Source organism: Ranitomeya variabilis, chromosome 6 (genome assembly GCF_051348905.1).
Source record: "Ranitomeya variabilis isolate aRanVar5 chromosome 6, aRanVar5.hap1, whole genome shotgun sequence".
NCBI classification, from domain to species: domain Eukaryota; kingdom Metazoa; phylum Chordata; class Amphibia; order Anura; family Dendrobatidae; genus Ranitomeya; species Ranitomeya variabilis.
In genome coordinates this window covers 370,626,189-370,642,289 of record NC_135237.1, presented here as the reverse complement: position 1 = coordinate 370,642,289, position 16,101 = coordinate 370,626,189, and the positions used below count along the sequence as shown (strand labels likewise).

The window sequence follows — 16,101 nt, the reverse complement described above, 5'->3', positions numbered from 1 at the left end:
TTTGCTACGATGGTCCGCCAAATACCGACGCATCCAGTGCACGACATATGGAACATGTGTCCATACGTCGCGATGCGTCGGTAATACAAGTCTGTGTGAAAAAAACGCATCCTGCTGGCAACTTTGCAGGATGCGTTTTTTTCACAGAACAACGCATTGCGACATGTTAAAAACGTAAGTGTGAAAGTAGCCTAATTCGCGCAGGAGCAGTAAATCAGACCGCCACCATCTTTGAGCAGATAGCGGCGGTCACATTAAAACTTCGCATGCACTCCTCCTGTACAAAGATGGGGACAGTCAGTGAATCATTCTGTTGATCCCGGCGGCGGCGTGTTTGCGATGGTGTTCAGCTGGTGGAACCACGCAAGTGGCTGCATGTGTGTGTGGTGCGTATGGCATATAGAATGTGTGTGTGTGTGGCGACGGTGTTCTGCTTGTGGTACCGCGCAAGAGGTTGGTACCATCAGCAGTTTCCATATTGAGACACCATCACGTGGGTGTCCCAATATGGCGGTCACTGAACTTCCTCCACTTGGAATTCTGGGATACGGTGACATCTGGACAGAACAGGAAATGAAAACATTACAAGGCAATTATATAAATAGATAATATAATTTCCAAAAAATCAAAGGCAGCACACCAGTAGGTAGAGATTAACGTGCCTATGTGCAACGTTTCGGTCCCAAATGTCGCTTGAAAAGGTCCACTTGCAAGTCGTACTTGCATAACGTCATGTTTAGTGATGAGCCCAAGTGCTTCTCACTTGAGTTTGCCTCTTCTCACTTGAGTTTGCCTATGGTGTTCGGATATGCACCGAGCATCGTGGGTGCTCAAGTGACATGACTATGGGCTTAGTTTAAATTGGTGCTTTTGGGGTGGCAGGTTCCCTTTAAAACTTCCACTTCGCTTTCTGTTGCATATTAATTTCTGGAAGACACTTTGGCGGTAAAAGTGGTCACCACACCCCTTTATTATATGCCTTGAGGATATAGTTTCCAAAATGAGGTCACATCTGAGATCATTATTTAATTATTCCGATTCAGAGGGTGAAATAAGTATTGAACAAGTTACCAATTTGCTAAGCAAATATATTTCTAAAGGTGCTATTGACATGCAATTCTCACCAGATGTCTGTAACTAACAACCCATCCAATCCACAGAGGCAAATAAATCAAACCATAGATGTCCATAAATTGAAGTTATGTGTAATAATGAGAAATGATACAGGGAAAAGGTATTGAACACTTGAAGAAAAGAGGTGCAAAAAGCCATGGAAATTCATGACACCAGATAAAATATATCAGTAATTAGAAAACAATCCTGCCAATAAGTGAAAAATATTAGCTGGTTGAAGTGATGGCATATAAAAAGGTGCCACACGAGAAACCTCTCATGATGGGGAAAACCAATGCTCTGTCTCAAGACCTTTGCAACCTTATTGTTGCAAAACATACTGATGGCTTTAGTTATAGAAGAATTTCTAAACTACTGAAGGTTCCAGTGAGCACTGATGGTGCCATAATGTGGAAGTGGAAAGAACACTGTTTCACCATAAACCAGTGACAGCCATGTGCTCTCCGCAAGATTTCACACATAGGAGTGAGATGAATTATCAGACAGGCTGTCCAAGAGCCAAGGACCACTTGTGGAGACTACAGAAAGACAGTGATCAGCAGGTACAATTGTTTCATAGAGGTAATGCACACAACCTCCATGGCCTGTATTCACACTCATCACCCTAGACTCCATTGCTGAAGCATGTTCAAGCACGTTTACAGTTTGATCAATAACATTTAGACAAGCCTGTGAAATACTGGGAGAATTTAAGCTGGTCAGATGAGACCAAAATGTAACTCTTTGGATGCAATAATACACACCATGTTTGGAAGCCAAAATGCACTGCATGTCGCCCCAAAAACACCATACTAAGTAGGGCTATGTAGGCGCTCACACTGTGCATAGGGGGTCTGTGTGCGGACTCATGGTGTATGTAGGGGGCTGTGTGTGGGCTCATACTGTATGTAGGGGGCGTCAGCATACATAATTTTGCTCAATATTACCGTAAGTGCTACAATTAATGTTAACCCCTTTCTGACATAAGACGTACTATTCCGTCGAGGTGACCTGGGGCCGTATGACCATTGACGGGATTGTATATCGACGGGGAGTCATATGCGATCAACCGAGCTCACCGGAGGATCGCGGCCGATGGCGTCCGGGTGTCAGCTGATTATGACAGCTGACATTGGCACTATGTACCAGAAGCTGTCACGGACCACGTGGTGGTCTGATTTTTATTTGGCAGTATGATAATAAAGCGTCGTTTTTTGCCTTTTTTTTTACGGTGTTCACTGAAGGGGTTAACTAGTGGGACAGTTTTATAGGTCGGGTCGTTACGGACGCGGCAATACTAAATATGTGTACTTTATCGTTTTTATTTAGATAAAGAAATGTATTTATTGGAACAATAATTTTTTTTTTTTTTCTTTATTTAGGATTTTTTTTTTTTTTACACATGTAAATATATATATTTTTTTTTTTACATTTCCCCAGGGGAGAACATCACAGTAAAGTGACAGATCGCTGATCTGACACTTTGCAATGCACTGTGTCAGATCAGCGATCACACAGGCACTGCAGGGAGGCTTCCCGGCTCCTGCTCTGAGCAGGCGCTTGAAAGCCACCTCCCTGTAGGACCCTGAAGGCCATTTTGGATACGGGTCTGCAGGGAGGAGGAAGTAGGAGACCCTCCGAGCAACGCAATCACATCGCGTTGCTCCGAGGGCCTCAGGGAAGCACGCAGGGAGCCCCCTCCCTGCGCAGTGCTTCCCTATGCCGCCAGAACGCTGCAATCATTTTTGATTGCAGTGTGCCGGGGGTTAATGTGCCAGGAAAGGTCTGTGACCGCTCCTGGCACATAGTGCCGGATGTCGGCTGCGATAGTAAGCTGACACCCGGCCGCGATCGGCCACGCTCTCCCCGTGAGCGCGGCTGATCCCGTTAGACGTACTATCCTGTCGCTGGTCATACGGGCCCATACCACCTCGACGGGATAGTACGTCTAATGTCAGAAAGGGGTAAGGCCATGTGCACACGCTGCGAATTCCATTGCGGAATTTTCCGCAGCGGTTTTGATAAATCCGCAGTGCAAAACCGCTGCGGTTTTTATTGCTGGTTCCGCTGCGGTTTTTCACCTGCAGTTTCCTATTGGAGCAGGTGAAAAAGCGCTGCGGATTCCGCACAAAGAATTGACATGCTGCGGAAAATAAACCGCTGCGTTTCCGCACGTTTTTTTCCGCAGCATATGCACAGCGGTTTTTGTTTTCCATAGGTTAACATTGTACTGTACACCGCATGGAAAACTGCTGCGAATCCGCAGCAAAAACCACAACGTGTGCACATACCCTACAGGGCATGAAAATTCGAAGTTGGAAAATAGCTAAATTTTCAAAATTTTCACCAAGTTTCCATTTTTTTCACAAATAAACACAAGTAATATCAAAGAAATGTTACCACTATCATGAAATACAATATGTCACGAGAAAACTGTCAGAATCACCGGGATCTGTTGAAGCGTTCCAGAGTTATAACCTCATAAAGAGACTGTGGTCAGAATTGTAAAAATTGGCCCAGTCATTAACGTGCAAACCACCCTTGGGGGTAAAGGGGTTAATATAACATAATTTTAAAATGTCAATGTTAATTGTGAGCAGAATTAATTTCAGCCTATTAGTTCGGCTTCCACAAAGTCATGGCATCTCATGAGGCCCCTTGTGAAAATGTATTGCCTGCCGCTGCTAGAGTATAAACTAATTACCGTTTATACTCGAGTATAAGCCGAGATTTTAAGCCCATTTTTTTTTAGGCTGAAAGTGCCCCTCTCGGCTAATACTCGAGTCATCTGATGAACGAGAGGCGAGTATGTCTTTTTTTTTTTTTTTTTTTTAATCGCAGCATATGGGGCATAATATTCTATGGAGCATCTTATGGGGCCATAATCAACCTTTTATGCAGCATTGTATGGGGCAAATGTTTCTATGGAGCATCTTATTGGGCCATAATCAATCTTTGTGCAGCATTATATGGGGCGTATTTTGTATGGATCATCTTATGGGGCCATCATGGACTGTATGGAGCATTATATGGGGCTCCTGATTCAATATGGCTATTCAAAAACACTTACCGTATATACTCGAGTATAAGCCGACCCCCCCCCCCCCCAATTTTGCCACAAAAAACTGGGAAAACTTATTGACTCGAGTATAAGCGTAGGGTGGAAAATGCAGATTTCAAAAATAAAAATAGATGCTCCATATAAAGCTGTGCCATATATAATGCTCCATACCATTGATTATTGCCCCATATATTATCCATATATAGCTGTGCCATATAGAATGCTCTGCACCGTTCATTATGGCCCTATAGATGCTCCATGTAAAGCTGTGCCATATATGCTCTGCACCGTTCATTATGGCCCATAGATGCTCCACATAAAGCTGTGCCCTATATGCTCTGCACCGTTCATTATGGCCCATAGATGCTCCACATAAAGCTGTGCCCTATATGCTCTGCACCGTTCATTATGGCCCTATAGATGCTCCACATAAAGCTGTGCCCTATATGCTCTGCACCGTTCATTATGGCCCTATAGATGCTCCATATAAAGCTGTGCCATATATGCTCTGCACCGTTCATTATGGCCCCATAGATGCTCCTTATAAAGCTGTGCCATATATGCTCTGCACCGTTCATTATGGCCCCATAGATGCTCCTTATAAAGCTGTGCCATATATGCTCTGCACCGTTCATTATGGCCCCATAGATGCTCCTTATAAAGCTGTGCCATATATGCTCTGCACCGTTCATTATGGCCCCATAGATGCTCCTTATAAAGCTGTGCCATATATGCTCTGCACCGTTCATTATGGCCCCATAGATGCTCCTTATAAAGCTGTGCCCTATATGCTCTGCACCGTTCAGTTTGGCCCCATAGATGCTCATTATAAAGCTGCCCCATATGGAATGCTCTGCAGCGTTCAGTTTGGCCCCATAGATGCTCCACATAAATCTGTGCCGTATATAACGATGGTGGTGCTGCTGCTGCAATAAAAAAAAAACAACACACACTCACCTTTCTTGCTTGCAGCTCCCCAGCGTCCGGTCCCGGCGTCTCTCAGCACTGACTGATCAGGCAGAGGGCGGCGCGCACACTATATGCGTCATCGCGCCCTCTGACCTGAACAGTCAGAGCGGAGAGATGCCGGGAAGACAGAGCGGCGCCCGGCGTGTGGAACGAGGACAGGTAAATATACGATACTTACCTGCTCCCGGCGTCCCGCTCCTTCCCCCGGACAGCTGGTCTCCGGGTGCCGCAGCCTCTTCCTCTATCAGCGGTCACCGGCACCGCTGATTAGAGAAATAAATATGGGGCTCCACCCCTATGGGAGTGGAGTACATATTCATAAGTTTAATGAGCGGTCCCACGTGACCGCTGTACAGGGGAAGAGCTGCGACACCAGGAGACAGTGTGACGGTCAGGGGGAGCGTCAGGATCGCCGGGACTAGGTAAGTATGCCTCAGCGCCCTCTCCCCCTCACCCGCCGACCCTGCCACAGACCGTGACTCGAGTATAAGCCGAGAGGGGCACTTTCAGCCCAAAAATTTGGGCTGAAAATCTCGGCTTATACTCGAGTATATACGATAACCTACTGATGTCTCAATTAAGTTTACTTTTATTGGTATCTAGCTTTATTTTTTAAATTTACCAGTAGCTGCTGTGTTCCCCCACCTAGGCTTATACTCGAGTCGTTAAGTTTTCCCAGTTTTTTGTGGCAAAATTAGGGGTCCCGGCTTATACTCGGGTCGGCTTATGCTCGAGTATATACGGCACTACACTTTTTATTTATTTATTTTTACTGCAAAGTACTCTGTCACTTTGTGACTGCAGACTTGTGAATCATCATATCACACGCACTTCACTCTGTGAGGAGTCGGGTGCATGACTGCAGGTACGATATGTGATTGCAGATTTGCTGCAGAAAGCAGCAACTGTCCCTTTTTTTTCTGAATCACCTTAATGAGATGAATGAGCGATTTTCAGACATTGGAAAATCTATCACATAATACCGTAATTTGTTCCCACTTCTTCTCCAGTCTTCCCCTTCCGGTCTCTGCTGGCCTTAGGGTACTGTCACACAGTGGCACTTTGGTCGCTACGATGGTACGATCCGTGACGTTCCAGCGATATCCATACGATATCGCTGTGTCTGACACGCAGCAGCGATCAGGGACCCTGCTGAGAATCGTACGTCGTAGCAGATCGTTTGGAACTTTCTTTCGTCGCTGGATCTCCCGCTGTCATCGCTGGATCGTTGTGTGTGACAGCGATCCAACGATGCGTTCGCTTGTAACCAGGGTAAACATCGGGTTACTAAGCGCAGGGCCGCGCTTAGTAACCCGATGTTTACCGTGGTTACCAGCGTAAAAGTAAACAAAAAAAAAACCGTACATACTCACATTCCGGTGTCCTTCAGGTCCCTTGCCGTCTGCTTCCCGCTCTGACTGACTGCCGGCCGGAGCAGAGCACAGCGGTGACGACACCGCTGTGATCTGCTTTCACTTTACGGCGGCACTCAGTCAGAGCGGGAAGCAGACGGCAAGGGACCTGAAGGACACCGGAATGTGAGTATGTACGGTTTGTTTTTTTTACTTTTACGCTGTTAACCAGGGTAAACATCGGGTTACTAAGCGCGGCCCTGCGCTTAGTAACCCGATGTTTACCCTGGTTACCTGGGACCTCGGCATCGTTGGTCGCTGGACAGCCGTCTGTGTGACAGCTCCCCAGCGACCACACAACGACTTTCCAACGATCACGGCCAGGTCGTATCGCTGGTCGTGATCGTTGGAAAGTTGCACTGTGTGACCGTACCCTTAGCCATGATTTTATTACATGGATGCCTGGCTGCTGCAGCAGACACATTAAAGTCACAGCGGCACCAGTCATACCTCTGCAAATGAATCATTAGGGATTAGAAAGGTGCGTATTAATCAGTTGTTGTTTTTTTGTATACAATTCTAAGCTTTTGATGAAACTTCAAGGGGCTGAAGAACCGCCTTAATTTGTTAATTTTCTGATTACATAGTATAAAAATTATCATATTAAATTACTTTTAGTGTTACAGTATGTTAGTTTGTATTTTGGGGGGTTACTTCCGGGTCATTCCATGTCAAGTGAACCAATGATTTTTACCTCTATAGTTTTAATTCTTTTGCGATTTTGTTATTTGGTAATAGTGTGTCAGAGAATGCAAAATGTGAAGGAAAAAAAATTCTAGATAATTTTTTTTTATTTTTTATTGATTTTCAAAGTTCGGAAAAAGTGTGAATTTTGGTGTTGCTTGCCTTTTACATTTCTCCTCATAACTCAGGCTAGAAAAGAGATAGAGAAACAAAATAAACACAATTCTACTCAGAACTGTACATGCTTTCACCAGATATGTCACAAGAGTATCTTTGATAATAATTTACCTATGCGAACGCAAGCGCAAAACTTTAAAACCCATTTCCGAAAAAAACGTTTAATTTAAATATTTCAAAAACTGCACATGTGCCTGCTATGCTCCTATCCACTTCTGCACCAAAATACAAGCTGGGATCGTGATGGGATCATATTTTAAAAAATAAAACTATTACAGTGTCAGTTCAAAAATCTTGATTTCAGGTCTGTTCAGCCTGTGGTGTAGAAGTGTGGGGTCTGTATTTACCAAATAATCCAAGATTGTTAGCTATTCCTGTATTATTTTATTTATTTTATTTAGAGTTAGAAGCAGGAGAGGACAGAAGAGAAAGCTTTGTTAGGGCCCAACCTGAGATTGAACAGGGGTAGACGGTGACTGCAGAGCAGATGACAGGCCGGCAGCTCGGGCCTCCAGAGGCCGTATTCACACCAAATCTTATCACCCAGGCAACTCCTCAAATGGAGGGAGAAAAATATTCTTAACATTCAGTTCATGTATTGTACAAACCAGGACTACGAAGAGGAGGAGAGTTTGTTATATCGGTTACAGGAAGCAGAACCCATCACAGGGACTCAGCAATACCGGACTGTCATCCCAGGTAGTGGAAATAAAGACAGTGACGTCCATGAAGTGGTAGAAGGCGGCACAAGATCGGCAATGGATGACACAACTGGCTATATGACCTGTGAATATGATTGGCGCTTGTGGCGGCTACTGGACTCTCCAAAGATTGTGAAAATGAAGAAGTGACTCTTCTGCACCTTCTGGTCCAGCGCCGTCCTTTGTGTATCCAAGAAAATCAGACATTGTAAAAGTGAACAAAAAACAGATATAACTCAGGTGGAGCCGAGCACCATGACAGCCATACATACTCTGACACAAAAGGAAACGGCCATTGCTAGTTAGCGCTTATGGACAAGATGACATTTCATCCTCTAGAAGGGACACATTGGTGATAGAAGGCCAGTGTAAAAACCTACTATTAAAGGGCCACTGTCACCCCCTCCAGCCGTTATAAACTAAAAGAGCCACCTTGTGCAGCAGTAATGCTGCATTCTAACAAGGTGGCTCTTTTAGTTTTTGGTGCATGTATTCCCAAAATAATGCGTTTTATAAATTCTCCAAAATACCTTTCTTTCACCAGGGAGGCAGGTCCTCACCCCCCAGCTTGAAACGCTACACTGCAGTCACTCAAATCTTCAGGGGCGCTGGGCGCCGCCCCCTCCGCGATGTGTTCGTATGAAATCCGGCGCCTGCGCTGTGTATCGCTGTTTGGTGCAGGCGCAGAGAGCTCTGGCTGTCTGACGTCACAGCCAGGCTTGCAGACTGCGCCTGTGCGGCCGCCCTGCTTGTGAATCCCAGCCCCGCACTCTGCATAATGCATAACACACTGCGGGGCTGGGATTACCAAGGTGGGTGGCCGCACAGGCGCAGTCTGCAAGACTGCATGTGAGGTCAGACGGCCAGAGCTCACTGCGCCTGCACCAGACATTAATACACAGCGCAGGCGCCGGATTTCATGCAAAAACAGAGCGGAGGGGGCGCTCCTGAAGATTTGAGTGACTGCAGTGTGGCGTTTCAAGCAGGGGGGTGAGGACCTGCCTCCCTGGTGAAAGAAAGGTATTTTGGAGAATTTATAAAACGCATTATTTTGGGAATACATGCACCAATAACTAAAAGAGCCACCTTGTTAGAATGCAGCATTACTGCTGCACAAGATGGCTCTTTTAGTTTATAACGGCTGGAGGGGGTGACAGTGGCCCTTTAATTGTTTGATTAGTTCATATTTTATAGTACGAGGATTTAACTACTGGACTATTCTTAAACACTTCATAAATTACATGTTTAATGATATAGTAGAAAAAAAATTGTTCCATGTATAAATAGGTGGTAAAAATATTGGTTCTTTTAATCTTGTTTTTAACATATAATTAGGATCAGACTGTATTTAGAAAATCACACTTGAGGATATGATCACATTTTTTCTTTTGGCTTGTTCAATGAATTCAGGTTGAAAATGCTGAGCAAGTTGTGTTATGATGATTAAGATGTATTTATTCTGGCACTTTGGTATTTGTTTTTTTGTGTTTCTTTATTGTTACATATAAATGTTGAATGCAATAAGTTGTAATTTGAAAAGAAAAAGGTAAAACATAAAATCAGATGATTCAAGGCTTAAAAAAAAAAATACAAATGTGATAGATCCCAAGTTGAATCCCTGTACAAATATAAACAAGGACACAAGTAACACACATGCATGTTTTCACAATTTTAAAATATAAGTTTTTTTCAGAATTGCGCATCAAAATGTTTAATTTGATTTCTCCAAAACAAAATATAAAGAAACATAGTCTTGTGACAAATCAAATGAAAGCCGGTACCGTTCTGAGAAAAATGATGCATCTCCCACCTCTTTATCTTAATTCTACCCCGAGATATGATAAAAAATGTAAAGCCATACCAGGCCAAAATCCGCACTTTTTCAAAACTTTAAAAATCTGTAAAAAATTAACTGATGAAGAAAAAAATTCTAAACTTTTAATTTGTAATTAACTAAAGTTGTACTTCATAAAAACAAAAAATAAAAAAAATCTAAAGACGTCAGGTAAAAAAAATATTCATATTTGGATCACTTGATATGGAATGACCCTTCCGCAGAAAGATTAGCCTATAGATCTCTACATGTTACACATGTTTAATGTCTTTCTCTTTTGTGTGATTTTCTTACAGGGGTGTTTTGGTAAGGTTATCCAGTTGTAACCATCCAGTGGTTATGAAGGGCTTGTGTGCTGAATGTGGCCAAGACTTGACACAGTAAGTAAAACATTGACTTAAGGACACTGTGCAAAAACAGTATTCTTTACGACTTGCGACTAACATCGCTGTATTTACCCTGCCAGCAATCTAGCTGGAGCAAATGCGGTCCTGAGCTGTCAGATCAGCCAAGGAGGATAAGGTCAGATCCCCACAACTTATGTGGTTTCCATGTTGAATATCGCTCGCGTCACCAGGTATTTGCCCGACATAGCAGAGTTGCTTCAAGTTTCCGAGTGCTCAAAACAGTACAATTTGGGCAAAATTCCCACATTACACCCCAGAAAAATAGAATTCACCATAAAATGAAAAGCGTATTTAATATCATTGCAATCGTAATGACCTGTGGACTAAATTGGACGTGTGGTTTTTAGCAACCCTAGGAGTGTGAATACCCAGATGTATGATCTGAAGTCTGTAATAACTGCAAAATCAAATAAGATCAGTCTCCATTTGGAAAAATGCATTCCTACATTTAGAACATAAGGTTTAAAAGGAATGCATATAAAATGTAGTACTACCCAGGTGAGCTGCAGTAAGACACTGTCCCTAGTATAGCCACTAAACTCATTTATTATGTTGTGTTTAAGGGTATGATCGCATGCGCAATAATTGCATTTTTGTGCCGTATTTGGTCTGTAAAAATGCAGCTTTCTTACAGTATCGGCAAAATCAATGACAATTCAGAAATCTCATGCACAGTCACAGAAAATCATCAGCTTCACTTGCTTGAAGGACTTGTCAACAGGATTTAGCACTGTAAAGTAAAGGCATAGCCATAATGGCGCCGTTATGCTGATTAAATTGATATTTGCAGTGAAGGAATCCGATCACTGGTTATTGTTTAATTAGCCTCTAAAGTTCTCTTCTAAGGTCACGGTTACATCAGTATTTGTAAGCCAAAACGAGGAGAGGAACAGTCAGAGGAAAAGTATAATAGAAACATATGCACCACTTCTGTATTTATCACCCACTCCTTGTTTTGGCTTACAAATACCGATGTAAAATACTGAACATGTGAACGTGCCCTCATGGTATCTCTGTGCATCGTGGCGGGCCTAGGCGCTATGACTCTTAATATGCGACAACACAAGCATGAATTTTTAATAAAATGTTTTTATTGGCAAAACTGCAAAAAACACCCCATGGTGCCGCAGATCTGCCAACACAATTGGCACAAAATGTTTACTTTTGTCCTGACTGTTTTAAAGGTATGTGCACACGTTGCGGATCCATGCGGTGTACAGTACCATGTAAACCTATGGAAAACCAAATCCGCAGTGCGCATGCTGCGGAAAATTCCGCGGTTTATTTTCCGCAGCATGTCAATTCTTTGTGCGGATTCTGCAGCGTTTTACACCTGTTCCATAATAATAATAATAATCTTTATTTATTTTTTTTGTATAGCGCTAACATATTCCGCAGCGCTTTACAGTTTGCCCACATTATCATCGCAGTCCCTGATGGGGCTCACAATATAAATTCCCTATCAGTATGCCATAATTGGAATCCGCAGGTGTAAAAATGCAGGCGAAATCCACGCGGAAGAATCCGCAATGTGTGCACATACCCTTACTCCTGAGAGTGCCAGTCAATTGCAGCTGCTGCATAGTCCAACTGCTATGCTAAAATCAAAGCTAAACAAAGTCTTTAAAGGGAATCTGTCACCCCAAAAATCGTATGAGATAAGACCACTGGCATCAGGGGCTTATCTACAGCATTCTGTAATGCTGACGATAAGCCCCCGATGTAACCTGAAAGGTAAGAAAAACAGGTTATATTATACTCACCCAGGGGCGGTCCTGCTGCAGTCCGGTCCGGGGCCTCCTATCTTCTTCCGATGACGTCCTCTTCTTGTCTTCACGCTGCGGCTCCGGCGCAGGTGTACTTTGTCTGCCCTGTTGAGGGCAGAGCAAAGTATTGGAGTGCGCAGGCATCGGGCCTCTCTGACCTTTCCCGGCGCCTGCGCACTGCAGTACTTTGCTCTGCCCTCAGGGCAGACAAAGTACGCCTGTGCCAGAGCCGCGGCAGGAAGACAAGAAGAGAATGTCATCGTATGAAGATGGGGGGCGCCGGACCGCGATGCCCATATACAATATCCTTCAATAAAAAAAAATATAAGACCAGTTACTGCATGAAATATATTACATAGTCATAGTACAATTCTTTGGTTTTGCTTATCAATAGATAATATAGTGCCTTGCGAAAGTATTCGGCTCCCTGGAACTTTTCAACCTTTTCTCACATCATATGCTTCAAACATAAAGATACCAAGTGTAAATATCTGGTTCTTAGAAGATCTTAAAATAAGAAAAATACCTGAGATGAGCTATACATGATAAATTACCGTGTATCACTTACTTAGCAAAAACTAAGCCAAAATGCAGAAGCAGTGTGTGAAAAATTAAGTACATCTTTACTTCTTCCACAGGAATTAAAGGGGTAAGTATCAGCCAGGTGGTCCTAATCAGATACCCTTAATTGCTCATCAGCAAGCATGACCACCTCTCTAACGCCCCTTTCACATGTCCGTGTCTCCGGTTCGTGTGGTGACAGTTTTTTCACATGTACCGGAGACACATACACATGTAGACCTATTCAAATGAATGGGTCTGTGCACATGTCAGTGTGGTTTCCACGGACCGTGTCTGTGAGCTAAACATGCTGACATGTACGTTTTTTGCTGTCAGCACGGCAAAACGTCCTGCACACGGAGAACACACTTTGATGTCCTCCCTGTGACACGGATGGCCACCGGGGAAGAAGCGCTACAGTAAGCGCAGTTCCCCGGCGGCTGGTGCCCACATACATGGTCTCCCCCACACACTCTTTCTCCTCCCGATCTGCAGCGTTTTTCGCACACTACTCAGCAGCAAAACCGCAAATCTTTTTACAAAGGCGATTTTGCTGCAGATTTGACTGATTCAATGGAAGTCAATGGGTGCAGAAACGCTGCAGATCCACAAAAAGAATTGACATGCTGCGCAAAATAAAATGCTGCGAATCCGCGTGGATTTTTCTGTAACATGTGCACACCAATTTGACTAAAATTGGTTGTGCACTACACTGCAGATTTTATGCAGTTCCGCGCCTCCAAAAATGCTGTGGATCCGCATCAAAATCCACAACATGTGCACATAGTCTAAGGCCTCATTCACAAGCCAGTGATTTTTTTTTTTTCTTGACCGATTTTCATCAATATTTGGTCAGTGTCAGTTTTTTCCATCTGTTTCATCAGTGTTTTTTCCATCCAAAGTTCTCTCAAGCTTCTCCCATCAAACAGACCTGAAAATCACACTAAACACGTATGGTGTTCAAGTGCTGACTTTTTTTTTTTTTTTTTTCTTCCACAGACCTATAGACTTGCATTGGTGACTATGATCTGTGACTCAGATGGGTTATACAATTTCAAGTGATCAAAATATGATTATGATCTTTTTTTTTTTAAACCTGGCATTTTAGGATATGTATTCTCTTTGGTGGTTTTTTTTTTTTTTTTTTTTTAAAGTGCTACTTTACTGAATTAAAAATTATAATTTTTGAATCTTTAGAAATCTATTAAAAATAACTAATTTAGATAAAGTTTTGAGAGCCTGAATTTTGGACTTGTACAATTTTGCGTTTTTTTTTTTTTTTTTGTCACATCTCAGGCTAGAATTACTGCGCAAGGTGGTTATGCATGCTAATGACCAGGCCAATTTTTACAATTCTTACCAGTGTCACTTTATGTGGTAGTAACTCTGGAACGCTTCAACAGATCCCACTGACACGAAGATTATTTTTTTTCGTGACATATTGTACTTCATGATAGTGGTTAAAGTTATTCGATATGACTTGTTTGTGTGAAAAAAATGGAAATCTGGAAAATTTAGCAATAGAGCACAAGCAGTATGTAACACAGCCCACGTAGTATATAGCTATGTGGCCACTATATGTGTGGTTAAAAAAGACTTAAAATAAAAAATAAACATATACTCACCATCCGTAGGCCCCTTGAAGTCCTGGCGCCTGTGTGCGGTGCACGCGGCAGCTTCCGGTCCGAGGGTTGGTATGAGCGCAGGACGTGTGATGACGTCGCGGTCACATGACCGTGACGTCATGGCAGTTCCTTCTCGCATAGTATCCTTGGCATCGGAACCCGCTGCTTGCACTGCCGAGGACAGCGTGCGACGTCGGAGGGTGAGAATAACCTTTTTTTTTTAAATTATTATTATTTGTAACATTAGATCTTTTTACTATTGATGCTGCATACACAGCATCAATAGTAAAAAGTTTGTCACACAGGGTTAATAGCTGCGTTAACGGAGTGCGTAACACCGCGGTCTGTTAATGCTGGCATTAACCCTGTGTGAGCGCTCAGCGCTGACTGCAGGGTAGTAAAGCAGCGGTCATTTTGCTGCCAGACTACGGCCGTCGCTGATTGGTCGTGGCAAAACGCCCACGACTATTGCCACAACCAATCAGCGACTTGGATTTCCATGACAGACTGAGGCCGCGACCAATGAATATCCGAGACAGACAGACGGAAGTGACCCTTAGACAATTATATAGTAGAAGGGAACCTGTCAGTAGGATTGTGCACAGCTTACCTATGTACAGTGTCAGGTCGGCGCCGTTATGCTGATTAAAATGGTATATTGGTTGATGAAATCCATCTTGTGGTTGTTGTTTAATCTTTATTTGCAGTTTTGAGTTAAAAAACAAAAAAATCCATTTTAAAATGGTGCCCGCCACGCATTAGCAGTAGCAGCTATCGGTGGATATTGAGGTGATCCAATAGCTGCTACTGCGCTTGCGGTAACGATGCCATTTTGCTAGAGGAGAAGAAAAAAAGTCCTCCAAGATGGCGCCGCCCGAGCCTGCACAGTAGCAGTTATTGGTGCATATAGAGGCGATCGCCAATAACTGCTACTGTGCAGGCTCGGGCGGCGCCATCTTGTAGGAGGACGTTTTTTTTTTTTTTTCTTCTCTAGCAAAATGTCGTAGTCAGCGAATGCGCAGTAGCAGCTATTGGATCACCTCTATATACACCGATAGCTGCTACTGTGCAGGAGCGGCGCTAGTCCTCCTGTACACCCGGTATAGTGGCACTGCTGCCAGCATATTACTGTTCATCTAAGCAGACAGCAAACTGGACTCATCGCACAGGGGGAGACGCCGCAGGGGCCAGCCAGCTCCTGAAACGAGCCTCACTGATGACTCTTTTTCATGTTGGCGAACACGAGGGGAGGGATCTCCAGTCAACCTCCTCCCCACCTGATGACTCTTCATTTCATGGTAGCGAATGAAGCAAGGGGAGTGTTAGGATGTCCAGCCCTCCCAATGATGCTTCATTTCAGGGAGGAAAGAGGGGTGACAGCAGTTTCAGCCAGCAGATGACTTGTTTGAGTATCCCATCATGCACTGGGAATTGTTATAGGAAGTGGGTAAGGCTGGTTTCACACATCAGTTTTTTGGTGTCAGGCTCAATCCGGTGAATTTTGAAAAAAAACTGAACCGTCTGAAGTAGGGAAAAACTGATGCGACGGATCCTTTTTTTCACCGGATCAGAGTTTGTGGATCTGCTGGCTATTTTCGAATCAGAGAGAGACTGGAAAATGCATGATTTGTTTAAAAAAACGGAATCCGTTTTTCGCCGGATCTGTCACTTTTTTCGACTGACAAAAAAAACCCAAAACGTTCCTATGTCAGTTTTCTCCGGCCGCCGGAATACAAATTTTGGACAGAACGGATCTGGCTTAAAAATGGATGAAACGTGAGGCCATCCGGC

General features: G+C 43.6%; 1 protein-coding gene across 2 annotated transcripts in view; it reads left to right on the top strand.

Annotated features, from left to right (window-relative positions):
- Window positions 1-16,101, top strand: part of CTDP1 (CTD phosphatase subunit 1) — a 149,120-nt gene that overhangs the window by 20,981 nt on the left and 112,038 nt on the right. For both annotated transcript variants that reach the window (XM_077270046.1, XM_077270047.1), the window contains exon 2: window positions 10,248-10,331. In XM_077270046.1, the coding sequence (XP_077126161.1) occupies window positions 10,248-10,331 (84 nt within the window). The remainder of the gene's footprint in view (window positions 1-10,247; window positions 10,332-16,101) is intronic.